The sequence below is a fragment of the Drosophila rhopaloa genome, unplaced genomic scaffold (assembly GCF_018152115.1).
Source record: "Drosophila rhopaloa isolate 14029-0021.01 unplaced genomic scaffold, ASM1815211v1 contig_203, whole genome shotgun sequence".
Lineage (NCBI taxonomy): Eukaryota > Metazoa > Arthropoda > Insecta > Diptera > Drosophilidae > Drosophila > Drosophila rhopaloa.
The window spans coordinates 2,262,647-2,277,327 of NW_025335088.1; the positions used below are offsets into that span (position 1 = coordinate 2,262,647).

At 33.7% G+C, this 14,681-nt stretch overlaps 1 protein-coding gene across 1 annotated transcript; it reads right to left on the reverse strand.

The window, feature by feature from the left end:
- Positions 1–265: 265 nt before the first annotated feature.
- On the reverse strand, positions 266–14,453 carry LOC108044943. The gene is made up of 5 exons (XM_017124107.2): positions 14,241–14,453; positions 9,889–10,779; positions 7,574–7,884; positions 6,874–7,497; positions 266–3,656 (listed from the first exon to the last, which is right to left on the reverse strand). The coding sequence occupies exons 2-5, from the start codon at positions 10,539–10,541 to the stop codon at positions 3,316–3,318; spliced, it is 1,929 nt and encodes a 642-aa protein (XP_016979596.1). The 5' UTR covers positions 10,542–10,779; positions 14,241–14,453; the 3' UTR covers positions 266–3,315.
- Between the last annotated feature and the right edge of the window lie 228 nt (positions 14,454–14,681).

Here is a 14,681-nt window from a genome sequence, read left to right on the forward strand (position 1 = left end):
AAACGTTTGGTTTATATTTTGGCAACTATGTTTTGGAGAAATTGCAATAAGACTTCATCCGCACCAAATTAAATTCGCTTACTTTTCGGCGCATTTATATTTTCAGGCAACGTTAATTGTTCCCAACAGTAACATTCTGAACAACCGGCCCCAAAAACTCCACTATTCGAAAATTTCGATCGGTGTATAGCTCGTTCCGCACGGACTCAGTGAAAATTAAACAATTTTGTGATGTGAAGGCCCAAAATAAATTTAATATATTTAATTTAAAATTAGATGTAAATTCAAAATTTTTTTATTTTCATTAATATATTTTATCATCTGCATGTCACATCTCCATTATTACTTGATGCTTGGCTATCTGTTATGCTCATACATAGTTTTTGTCATATGCACTTGCTTATGTTACTCCTTAAACCGTCGTATAAGTAGATATAAATATGCTGAGCTACTATTAAAAACTACAATATACTCTTCTCTCCGGTAACATACAAATACAAGTGTTTACTAGCGTGAATGCATAGTGTAATAAATTGTTGAATTCAATTAAATCAAATCAAATTAGTCGGCCTTGTGTTTTGCAATTTGATTTGGGTTGTCTCATTATGTTTACAGTTGTTTTGTTCATAGTCATTGTATTCTTAGAAATAAAATGAGAATTTATATTTTTTGTAAACGATACAGAGCCGTCTACCTATGTCAAACAGGATTCAATTTAATTTTTAATTATAATTATGTTATTATTCAAATTCCAAATTAAAACGACTCAGTTATTCGCCACAATATATACTAATTTCGTTCAGTTAAAATATTAAATTTATTAAAATAATAAATAATCCAGTATTAATTATAAATTTTTTGCGCCAGCACCTATTACAAAAACTTAATAAGAGTGCATTTAAAAAAGTTTTAAATATAACGATCTGAGAATGTTTTGGTGTATGCCTTTTTATGATGGTAGCGTGAAAAAAGCATTGTCCTAGACGGAAATGAAGGTAGGTTAGGGGGAACATAGTTTGTTTACTATCGCAAACAACGCGGCCGAATGTTTTTAAATATCAAGTTTTTTGTGAGCATCTGCTTTTCAAATTTAAAAAAGTTGCTCGCATATAAAACTGTTTGTATGTAATGTGTGCTGTATGAATATGTATTATCCTAACGACTCATTATATTATTTTGACTCTTGTCTTATTATGTACTTAGTTACGGTTCTATTGTATGAATCTATGTATGTTTGTTTGTAGTATGTAATGTTGGTTGTAAGTATGATATTAAGTATTTGATTAAGTAACAGTACGGTCCGCATTTATATTTTATCTGTCAAGGTAAGTAGCTTATAATGTTACAAAATATAAAAGTTGTAACTTTATAAACCATCATTACCTATACAGCAAGTGTCGGGTACAGGCCTAAGTAGAGCAATGCATATTTTTAAGGTATTCACTCATAGAATGGGACTGAATTCAGATTTTGGTTGTTACCGTTGGATCGTAATAAATTCGGTTTAGTGTTCAGGTTTGCTGTGGCAGTACACGAATACAATTCGCCTAGAGTTCGAAAATTCTGGAAATTTAAAGAATTTAATTTTTAAGGCAGAATTGCAGTAGGTTAACTAGCACAGATTTATGAAACAAAGAGAAAACACGAAAAACATAAAGAAGCTTACACTAAATGCACAATAAACGTGTTATATTTAAATTTAATCGCAAAAAATCAAGATTTGAGATTTCATCCCAAAGATGAAATATGGGATGTAGCTGTTTCCTGGGTCTTGAATTATAATTTGTAAATAGTTAACTCGCTGTGGCAAATTTTGTTCTGCCTACATTTTTAACACATGTTTGTCGGACTAAATTATAGACACGCTTATGTAATCACGCTCTAATGTATCGTATTATTTACTATATATAGACTATTTATAATTGTAACCTTTTAATTTTCACACGAAGGTAGCACAAGATGCCTCAATATATTTTTTATATTATAATTTTTTTTTATCATCCCCTTTTTTTTATTTATTTTCAATTTTTAGTTAAGTTATATTAAATTTACAAAGTTTTTAACGTTTCACCTAAACATTTCTTGTATATAAGTAAGTATGTGTATGATGTATGTATATACATATATATTTTATTTAATGTTAAGAATCACTTCTCTATACTGTTGGCTCATTTACAAAATAAAATGGTATTATTTCAAATGAAAACATTAAAATAAAACAAAACAAATAAGAACATAAAACTTATAGTTGAGTTCTTTGAATTTCACCTTTACCATATTCAAAATACCTACCACGATTTTAAATATACATCAATGCATACTAAACACACATACAAATTTCATTTGATCTTACACGATTATACATATGCGTAGTCATCTTCAATCTCCATTATACTGTCTTTGAATGACTTATACCTAATTTTATACGTGCTTTCTTAATAAGCGTTTCTAATTATTTTTTTGTTTTAACTTCAGTCGAAATACCCTTCGTACATGTGCTTGCACGAGGATTAAATAATATTAAGTTTGTGGATTTTTCAAACATTTTTGGGGCTTCAGATTTCCAGTGATAAGATTAATTCTAATCCACTTAAGCCATTCCGAGGGCATGCGATTCTCTGTGTTTTAGTATATTTTTACTATTAATTTGGACATTTCATTCAATATGTTCTTAGATAATACAAGAGAATGTCGGAATGATAATTTTAACTGGCAAATAAAGCTATAGCTGCAAAGATTTAATAATCGCTACATCGCCTTATAATTTTTGCGTATGCTTGTAAATAATATTATTTACGCGCACATACCCCAAATAGTGATTTCAAAAAAACCAGAAGGACACAATTATAAGGAGGACAGTCGACATAGTGGCTAGGCACTTGATGGTGGTAAATGCATAGCTAAATTGCTTGTACCTGGCCCTCTGTATTGCAGCTGATCTGTTTCGCAATAGCATTCTGCTATCCTCCTTCTTTTCTTAATCGGTATCAGTTACATCTAGACCACTATATTTAACTGTTGATGTACTTGATATATTTAATTTGTTTACTTATTAATTCTATTTCACCTTTCTCCTTTCTAGCTGATCTATTATATTAAATTTTGAGTCAGATTAACTCGTTCAATTGCAATTACATTTCCAAATCAATATCAGTAAGCATATCATGTGATTCCAACCTTTCCAGTCCACTACTTTTTATGACTAATTATTTTAACATAGTTGGAGCGGAGTGACAAAAATTATTGAGTGATATTGGTATTCTTAAAAAATAAATGTTAACCAAGGGAACACAAAATTTGTTGTTCGTTACAAATTCACCTATCATATCCGATAGTGGCGGGTTTGGAGTCAAAAAAGTTGTTGCTAAAAGTTGGACTGATAACTATCATTCCAGGTTTATAGGGCTGCAACGTGGTTTGCAGCGCGTTTTCAACTAGATAGTGGATTCCGAGGATTGCAGCAATGCTTAGTACTAAAGATGAGTTTAGCCAATATACAGACAAACAGCATTCAAAAGACGGCAGTGGGAAAGATGACAAGGGCCAAATCCACAAAGCAAAGAAGTGGCTATCTGCTGGCGCTGCAGCACTATTGTACGTGAGCTCTTCGTTCTTTACAACCTCATTGGGATGTTTGTTGTAATGGTGGTGGTCATCTGAAATTAATTTCGATTATTAATATACGTACAACTTATTTCAAATCCAAAACATTTTTATAAAACATATTATTCAAACTTCTTTCTAAGAAAAAACAACTTTTAACGGTCTCGATATTTATATTTTTGGTTTAGCAGGATTACTTTTGGCCCTTAAACAAACTATCTGAAAATTTTTTACAGAATTGCCATATCCAACAAATTATGTTGTCGAACTCAACATTCGTACGTATTTAAAGCAAAAGACGGAACCATAAATAATGAAATTAAATCAAAACAAGAGAGAACGCTATAGTCGAGAGCCTTGACTATTAGATACCCGTTACTCAGCTAAACAACTTTAGATTTTGCATTAACATAATGTGAATTAGAGTGACCACAGGAAAAAAGGACAAAAAGTTCAAATTATCAATTTGAATTAGGCGATCTCTTAGAGCTGGCAACTTTACAGCACGAGCATCAGCACCAGCGCTGCTTTAGCGAAGGCAGCTTTTATCCTGCACCAGCATACACACATACGCCATTGTTTGACTCAGACCTCCAATTTGGCTAACTTGATTTGATTTGCATAGTTCTTGGGATATAGTTCGGTATTGACAAATGAAAACCATCGCAATTTCCTTTAATAGAAATCCTTATCGAGAATTAACGTTGACTCTGTTGAGCACCTTGGCCAGCTGTTCCAAAGTCATCCGTTAAATGGCGCTAGTGTATTGCGGAAATGTAGGCGCTAGCCAGGCTTAAGCGTTTAATGAGTTTTTGGGCGTTAGAGTGGGCGTGGCAAACTTTTTAAACAAACTTGCGCTGCGTAGGAACTCCTAAAATCTACATGCAAAATGACAATCTTCTAGCTTTTATAGTTTCCGAGATCTCAGCGTTCATACGGACAGACAGACGGACAGACAGACGGACAGACGGACATGGCTAGATCGACTCGGCTAGTGATCCTGAACAAGAATATATATACTTTATAGGGTCGGAAACGCTTTCTTCTACCTGTTACATACTTTTGCACGAATACAATATACCCTTTTACTCTACGAGTAACGGGTATAATTAACTGGAAAAAGTTCCATTGATTATTTCGATCGAATCTTACAAAAAAAAAAACATATTTTTAATAATATAACAGGAAAAATCAGTCAAGTCGCGACAATTTTTTTAATATGTTAATAAAATTAAACAAAAACGCACTTCCACCATACAAAGTTATTGATATCAACTTTTGGGACGAAAAATAATTAGGCACTCGACTAAATAAATACTTATTTTTAAAATTTTTTCTTTCATCCCGTTAATTCGTCAAAAAAAAGGCATATTTTCGAGAATTTTTCACACGATACGGTTAATGTCAGATCAATTATTTTATAAGCATATCAAAGTACAACATTTATGATATGCTTTCACAAATTTTCATCGAAAAAAAATACATGAGCCGTTCGCAGCCAAGCTCGTAGGCGTCTCCAAGAAAAAAGGTTTTGCGGTGAACAGCATAATTCCTTACTGGATCATCAGAAAAAACAAAAAAAATTATTCATTAGTTAAGATGTTGCTCAAGGTAACTACGATGAGTTTTTTTTATTCAATTTTTGGATTTTTGATACCACTTTAAAGTCAAAAACGTGATTTTAGCATAAAAACGTCAGTAACTGCGGATTTAGGTACAGAAATTGTGTGCAATTTCAAAACGATTTGTCCAGTAGATTTTGCAGGATCGTGTTCATCGACTTTGGAAGGGCAAAAAAAAAAATGTAAATACCATAATTTATTACCCCAAATAGAAAGACAACTTTTTGGAAAGTTTCAAGTATATAGCTTTAAAGCTGAGGGACTAGTTTGCGTAGAAAGGAACGGACGGACAGGCAGACGGACGGACAAAGCTAGATGGACTCTCGGTGTGATGCTGATAAGAATATATATACTTTATAGAGTCGGAAATGTCTCCTTCACTGCGTTGCAAACTTGCAAAATTATAATACCATCTACAAGTATATATAGAGGACGGAAGATAACCCTTGCAGACTTTGCCGAAATTGCTAAAACTGAAAATGTAGCGAAAGGAATAAGGTATACATAAATAAACTAAATATGCATCGTTTGATGCCAATTGCTTTTATACTGCAAAAATGTCATATAAAAATAGAAAAAAAGGGATACTTTCGCAGCCTTTAACAATTTTTCCTACGGAAGCTACAAGATATAGACGTCCGATCGGCAAGCGCTTTTATCCTAATCAAGATATGCGTAAATAAACAAGACTTGGAAAAATTTATGTCAGTAGCTCACACACCGCGAAAAATTCTGAAAATCATCAAATTTGGACCGATTTCACCCTATTGTTCCCATGGGAGCTATAGGATATAGACGTCCGATCGTCACGCACTTTTACCCTAATCAAGGTATGCATAAAAAAATACGATTTGGAAAGATTCATGTCAATTGCTTATATACTGTGCGAAATATCCTAAAAATTATTAAATTTTAACCGATTTCACCCTATTGTTCCTATGGGAACTGCGCGAAATATCTTCCATTCTTGCAAGTTATATCCCATTGTTCGTATGGGAGCGGTTTTTAAACTTGATCTGCGTACACATGTTTTAGGACGACTGTGAAAGTTTCAGATCGCTAGCTTTTAAACTGAGCTCGCAAACGGTGTTGAAACAGACGGACAGACGGACGGACGGACAGACGTACATGGCTATATCGAATCCTCTATTGATACTGATCAAAAATATATATACTTTATGGGGTCGGAAACGTCTCCTTCACTGCGTTACAAACTTTTGACCAATATTATAATACCCTCTGCAAGGGTATAAAAATAAGAAAACAGTCACTTTTAATTTCTTGTAGGGTAGGGTGTATTTTTTTAACTCCAATTTTAAGAAGATAAGATAGCTTTGGCAATCCAAAATTTTTAAAACTGTTGCAGTTGTACCCAAAGTTAATAATGAGTTTGCCCAGTTCATTCCCTATCGACTTTTTAAAAGTGATTAATATATACTGCTCGAATACTTTTTAGTTTCTATACTAGCACCATCAGTTATTCTCGTTTAATTTATTTCTGATCCTTAAGTTCCTATGGTTTCACATGCGCTTTGATTGTTGGGCCTTAGTTTTATAAATATCTTATAAATTAAGTAAAAAGGTTAAGTGCTTCAGAGCCTACATTTTTTTCTATCCTGTTACCTCATATATTCTGGCCATTACTTACCATTCCCGTTAGTATTGCTGTCAGCATTACCCTTATGAGGTGGATAGCTGTTGTGCGTCGGCACATTGTTTATTCGGATCCCTGTTTGGATGTGGTGATGTCCGGGGTAAGCTACATTTATTCCACCGCGTCCCGGTTGCAACATATTAATGTTGCCGTGACCATGGCCTGGAGTTAATACTATTCCACCACCACCAACCATTCCAGGTCCTAGAGCGTTATTTCCCACATTGTTACCAATTATGTTTGGTTGAATCGGTATTCGGTTAAACTGGTCAATGTTTGAATTAATAGTAGTTGCTATGCCATTTATATTACTATTGCCGTTGATCGGATTGATTGGAATTCCTGCGGATTGTGGTCCTCCTGGAATTAGTCCTCCACTCATTCCAATGTTGGTTCCAATAGCTATGGAGTTGCCTTGTCCGCGGACTTGACTTTCATCACTAGCTGCTATATTAACACTGATGGTTCCCCCAGTGTCTGCGCCTGATATAGATTTGTTTATCGGTGTGGTTCTGTTCTTGTCCTCGGCGGCACAACAAACTTTGAAGACTACTTTCATATTATTTGTAGAGCATCGACCCCCTATTCGTCGATATAAATCATCCTTGGATGAAGTTGCTATATTAAAAGTAGACAAAAAAACAAAACTTATTATTATTTGATCTTTAAATTAAAGTTATTTAAACGAACTCACAAATGAAGTAATAATCATTTCCAGGTAGGAACTCCAAACCACCTGGCTGCGGTGTAAATGGCCGGAAAGTTATTGTAAAAAACATTAATTTCTGAGGTTTATCACATATAGCTATTACTCGCGGATCTGCATTTGTTATACGACATGTTTCATACTCCACTTTAGACACATTGTAAATTATATATTTCTCAGTTTCGTTTTCAAAAGTCCCTGGCTCATAAACTGGGCATATTATATGCACCTGATCAAACTCAAATGCAAGATTGCCTTTATTAACATCGATTATGTGATCAGTGTTATCAATCCGAAATCTGTGGATTAGAATGTTGAAACATATTTTAAAATAATTAAATATGAAAGGCAGGTAACCATTTGAAGGAACTTTATAAATAAATGAGGAAGTTAGTTACTTATCAATCAAAATTTAAAATTATTAAAGGCGACTGAATTTTTATTAAAATATGTTAACGTATTTTTTGTTACTTCTACTTGTTTCAAACCCACTTATTACCCAAACAAGCTCTGCATAAAGAGGCAGAGTTACCCAACTAGAGATACAACATATGCGCGTACTGCATTCAAAAACTTTTAATTATACTGGTATATTAAAGTATCTGTATACCCGCCTACCCCTTTCAAAAAGATGCACCATGACAAAAAATTTAAAGTTAATTTAAACACATTCGTATATGATTTTATACACGTTTTATTGTATAAAACACTGGAATTGGTGCCAGGTCTTTTTGAGTGGTTTCTATGATTGTTATGCATTTTAGAAGCCAACCCACCACATCAAGTGACCTGGCAATCGTTTCGAAAGCTAACTTCGGGCGGAGCCGAAGTTGATATACCCTTGCAGAATACTCTGTAAATTATATTCTCCAAAATTATTCATATGATGCATTCTTAATACTCAAAAAAAATCCCAACTTCCTAACTTTAAAACAAGAGAGAACGCTATAGTCGGATGCCCCGACTATCAGATACCCGTTACTCAGGTAAAGGGAGTGCGAGGGAGATGGAGACTAGAAACTTTGATCACGCATAACTTTTTAACGAATGGTCCGATTTGAAAAATTACATATCTACATTTCGATAGGTATTGATAAACACAATAAAACTGCATTTTTACTTTTCCGAAATATTTAAATTTTTAAAATCGTATATAAGCGATTGTGGGCGTTAAAGGGGGCGTGGCACCATTTTGAAACAAACTTGCGCTGCGTAGGAACTTCTAAAATCTACATGCAAAATTCCAATCTTCTAGCTTTTATAGTTTCCGAGATCTCAGCGTTCATACGGACAGACAGACGGACAGACGGACAGACAAACGGACAGACGGACATGGCTAGATCGACTCGGCTAGTGATCCTGATCAAGAATATATATACTTTATAGGGTCGGAAACGCTTCCTTCTAGCTGTTACATACTTTTGCACGAATACAATATACCCTTTTACTCTACGAGTAACGGGTATAAACACCAAAGTTATGGCATTTCCAATCGTTCAGTTCTATGGCAGCTATAGGATATAGTCGGCCGATCCATATGAAATTTGGTAGGTCGTATTAATTGGCCAAAAATAAAACCCATAGGAAATCCCAGCTTTCTAACTTTACAAACACCAAAGTTATGGCATTTCCGATCAATCAGTTATATGGCAGCTATAGGATAAGTCGGCCGATCCTTATGAAATTTGGTACGTCGGATTGATTGGCCAAATATAAAACCCTTAGAAAGTCCCAACTTCCTAACTTAACAAACAGCAGAGTTATGGCATTTCCGATCAATCAGTTATATGGCAGCTATAGGATATAGTCGGCCGATCCCGGCCGTTCCGACTTATATACTGCGTGCAGTATAGAAACAGACAGACGGACAGACGGACATGGCTATATCAACTCAGGAGGTGATCCTGATCAAGAATATATATACTTTATAGGGTCGGAGATGTCTCCTTCACTGCGTTGCACACTTTTGACCAAAATTATAATACCCTCTGCAAGGGTATAAATATATGTTTCTCTTTGAGCTTTGAAGAAATTTTAGCTGAGTCTTATGCTTCTTAACTGAAACATATATAATTTTGTTTTAAGTAAGTCAATTATATTTTAAATTTTGTCAATATTGCTATCTATTTACTCATGGTGAAATTACTTAATTTTGTCTTTCAGTGTTGTAGTGTACTAAGTGGACTGTGCAGTGATAAAACTCTATTTGAAAGTTTCTTTCCTTAAATCTACTTTTGAAATTGTTGATATTTAATTGAAATAAAAATCGTATTTCAGGTCTTGGATTTAATTGTTATACTCACATGCTGTTCGATGTATTCCAATGCATGTAGAACGTTTTGGCGCAACTGGACATGGTTGAGAGCAAAACCGTCTCCATACAAATTAAAGTGAGCAAAGTAACGAAAGATGTTGCGCCAAATGTCGGAAATGGAATCATCATTTTGCATCTCACCGCTGTAGACTGAGTCGAAGAAAACAAGCGGCTTCGGTTTCTAATCCTGTTATTGCTGTTGTGCTGGTTTTTTGCAGCTTTTTTAATATTAGAGAAATGCCGCGATGCCTTTACTCCTATCCCTACAGAAGTTACTTCACATGTTTCGACAGATTCCAGTGCCAATGAATGCTTCGCGGAAGGATTATTTTCTCTTTCACTTGATGAATGAAGGGGCGAAAGGTTGCTGAAAGCTGGGAACTTGCTTTTACTTTTGGACTTTCGATGCATAGCTGGTTGTTGGTTTTTCGTCGTATTTAATGCCTTACTCCGTATACTTGGCATACTCTCAACACTCGCTGGCACGTATAACTTGATGTTCAATGGATTCCCAGAGTATATCTGTACTCTATGTTGCTTGTGCTGATATTTCGTGTTGCAATTCGGGAGAGCTACCATAAGTGGTGGTTGCGGGTCGGCAAGCACTTTACTGGAAGTTAAGCGTCTCTTACGAGCCAACATACTGCAATGTGGATTGCTAGTTTGAATCTGTGAATTTGACTGGGTCCAGGCAAAAGTAAGGCTACGTCTTTAATCTGTCTTGCATTCCGTTAGCGATTTGGTTTTTAGAAGTTTAGTTCTTTAATAACCCGCTTGCTAAATAGCCCGATCTTTTACAAGATAGCTGCACCTTACGAATATGATTACTGGTTTTCAGCTATATCCGTGTCGGTACATACAAATGTATGTCTTGCTCCATCTGCAAATAATAAAATCAATATTAACTCGTAGAAATTTAAGCAAGGAATAGAATACATAAAGTAGACATTTGTATACCTCTCATTTGTCGAGTGAGGGAGTACATTGTATTTGTTAAAAATAATATAAAAATTCGAACAAATTTTTTCCGACCCAATAAAAATTGAAATTAAAACAAGAAAGGAAAGCTAACTTAGGGCGGAGCCGAAGTTTATATATCCTTGCAGAATATTCTGCAAATTATATTCTCCACAATTATTCATATGATGTATTCTTAATACTCATAAAAAATCCCAACTTCCTAACATTAAAAACACAAAAGTTATGGCATTTCCAATCGTTCAGTTATATGGAAGCTATAGGATATAGTCGGCCGATCCTTATGAAATGTGTGCGCTAAAAATAAAACCCATAGAAAATCCCAACTTCCTAACTTTAAAAACACCAAAATGATGGCATTCCCGATCAATCAGTTATGTGGCGGCTATAGGATATAGTCGGCCGATTCTTTAGAAATTTGGTAGTTCGGATTGATAGAAAATCCCAACTTCCTAGCTTTAGAAACACCAAAGTTATAGCATTTGCAATCGTTCAGTTATATGACAGCTATACGATATTGTCGGCCGATCCTCATGAAATGTGGTAAGTCGGATTGATTCGCCAAAAATAAAACCCAAAGCCAAACGACTACAATTCGATTTCTATGTCTATATTACCAAAAACAGTGGAGTTATGTCTATTTTGCTATATGATATTGTTGTCCGATTTTGACAAAACTAAAAGCGTAATTCTGATATAGTAAAAAATTACTATATCTCAACGAAATATTTTGATAATTAGAAAAACAGAAAAATAAAATTTTGTTTCAAATTTTGATTTTTTGTAGTTCGATGCTCGATTTTAATTTAATTAAAACCGTACTTCCATAGTATTTAAACATTATCAACTTTTTGGGAACAAAAAAAAAAAAAACAAAGTTAACTTTAAAAAATTTTTTTGCGTAGCAAGGGACGGACGGAAATGTCTCTGCGTTGCAAGCTTTTGATAGAAATTATGCTACAGAATATTCTGTAAATTATATTGGTTGGCCAAAAATAAAACCCATAAAAATCCCAACTTCCTAACTTTAAAAACACAAAAGTTATTGCATTTCCTATCAATCAGTTATATGGCGGCTATAGGATACAGTCGACCGTTCCGACTTATATACTGCGTGCAAAGGAACGAAGAGTGTGTTCAAAGTTTCAATTCTATGTCTAGAGACTAGTTCGCGTAGAAACAGACAGATGGACAGACAGGCGGACAGACGGACATGCTTATATCAACTCAGGACGCGATCCTGATTGATTAGGAGATTATTCTTGAGAATATATATACTTTATAGGGTCGGAGATGTCTCCTTCACTGCGTTGTACACTTTTGACCAAAATTAAAATACCTCTGCAAGGGTATAAAAACGAAACAAAAATACTTTCCATTCCTTATTCCTGTAGCTGAATAAGAAACAATTCCATTCATTGAATTGACTATATCCTAAAATTAATTTTACAAATCAAATAAGAAAAAATAACTATGTCACTTTTAAGTTTTTTAGATATTTTCCTTAAGAAAAAGCCCCTTGTTTTTTAACAGAAAAAAATAAATGCCGATGCTTGCTCACCTCTTTAAAGTATGAATTACAAAAACTCATTTTCCCAAAAATAATTTAATAAAACAATAAACATCCACCTCCTAAAAAAACATACTTTAACAAAAATCGATTGTAAAATGTTATTTTCGGAAAAAAACATGAAGAGGTAGGCAAACATATGGTATTTTTATATTTTTTTTTTGAACTAACTATTTTAATGGTGTTATTTGGTCAAATAAGGTTTTTTTAGAGGTCCGGGTGGCATCAATTCTAATTACTAATTAAAAAAATAAACATTTTTAAACTTTTTTTGAGAAAAATATGATTATATTTAAAAATTTATTTTTCATAATTCAAAAAAGTGAGAAAACATTTTTGTGATTCCCAAAAAAAAATTTTAAGATTCTGGAGGTGGGCAATAAAATAATTGGTGGTCCAAAAATTAACATGTCAAACTTTATAAATTCAATTTAAGTCGACCTAGTGCTTCTTAGCACTGTTCACGCCGACAACTTTAAAAAATCTCGCCAATCGTGCTCGATCTATTTCCCACATAATTCGTATTTTTAAGTCATTCGCAAATCTACAATGTACGTTTTACATTTTAAGCGCTTTAGTAAATATAATAATTATTATTAATGCTTTGTGTATATATTTTTTATATACTATCGTTGCGAATCGCACATTAATATGTAACGTGCGTAATATGTAAGTTTCTAAAAACAATGAAGCTATGTATGTCGATTTGGGATGCATCGTTTCTATGACAACTATATGATATTGTTGCCCGGAATTGAAAAAACTAAAAGCGTAATGCTGATATAGTAAAAAATTACTTTATCTCAAAAAAACATTTAAATAAATATAAAAACAAAAAAATCATTTTTTTAATTTGTATTTTTTTTTAAAATTTTCCATTTTATATATATGTCCAATTTTAATTAAATTAAAACCGTAATTCCATAATATTTAAGTATTACCAAATCCCAAAGAACAGAAAAAAACGTTAAAAAACAAAGTTATACTTTTTATACCCTTGCAGAGCATATTCTAATTTCGGTCAAAAGTTTGGAGTGAAGGAGACATTTCCGACCCTATAAAATATATATATGTATTATTAATCAGCATCAGCAGGAGAGTCGATCTAGCCATGTCCGTCTGTCAGTACACCCGTCCGTTCCTACGCAAACTTGTCACTCAGTTTTAAAGCTATCTGCTTGAAACTTTCCCAAAAGTTGTCTTCCTATTGCAGGTAGAATATAAGTCGGACTGACCAGATCGGGCCCCTGTATTACATAGCTCCTATAGCAACAATCGGAAAAGTATAGTACATTTTATAGATAAAAGGAGCTAACTTGAAAGTTTTAACAAATAAATATTAACAGGCATTCGCCTGGTTATTCTGATCAAGAATATATACATATTCAGTACAGGGTTAGAAATGACTTATTCACTGCGTTTAAAACTTTTAGCCAACATTTAAATACACTTTACATAAATATAAACATATTTGATAGGGCAGACAGTTTCTAAGTAGCAATTTGCCATCGATTAAAAACAGTTTATCAAGTATTTTTTTATACATATACGGATGCATACATATGTATGTATACACCGAAAGAGAGACGTTTTCTGTATACATACACAGTGACGACACTGTCTTCAGTGGAGACGGAGTCAACTCTATATGTGTACACAGATTTGACCACATTGGAGAAATTAATAACTTTGAGCTACTTTAAAGCAAATTAGTGGAGCAGTCCGTAACAAGATTGTTTACAGACATATTCGTCAAGAAAATAAAAGACAAGCAAATATAAACACAATAGCACCTTGAATTTCCAAGTAAATTTTCAGTTACATTTTTCACTTGGCGTTTAAAATAAGCGCCGAACAGGTTTGCGTCTAAAGAAAGATACTCGAAAACAACTCATTTTATTGGCAATTTTTTATAATTGGATTACATACAATAAATATATACATAAATATTGTATTTCTAGAGCTATTATAAAAAAACTTCTCAGTAGTGTGACCGCGGTTGGAGTTTAGGTAATCCGGCTCACGACAGTAAAAATAAATATACTATTTAATGCCAAAAAATACCATAATAAGGCGTATGGGAGTAGTAATATTTAGCAGAGGCACTTACCTCATAGGTGAAGTTGTTGAAACGTAGTACTCAGATCGCAAATCGAGTTCGCCATCGGAAAAACTTTAATCTTTCCAGTGTGACTGCATTTTTGAGTTCTCATCAGTATTGAGCGTGCTATGGT

What these genes read in the sequence shown, in the direction of transcription:
- LOC108044943 (XM_017124107.2), bottom strand. Translation starts at nt 10,541, where the DNA reads ATGTTGGCTCGTAAGAGACGCTTAACTTCCAGTAAAGTGCTTGCCGAC. An exon ending in AAATGATTATTACTTCATTT is followed by an intron (nt 7,498 to 7,573) that starts GTGAGTTCGTTT and finishes CTTTTAATATAG; the next exon opens with CAACTTCATCCAAGGATGAT. An exon ending in CAGCAATACTAACGGGAATG is followed by an intron (nt 3,657 to 6,873) that starts GTAAGTAATGGC and finishes AATTAATTTCAG; the next exon opens with ATGACCACCACCATTACAAC.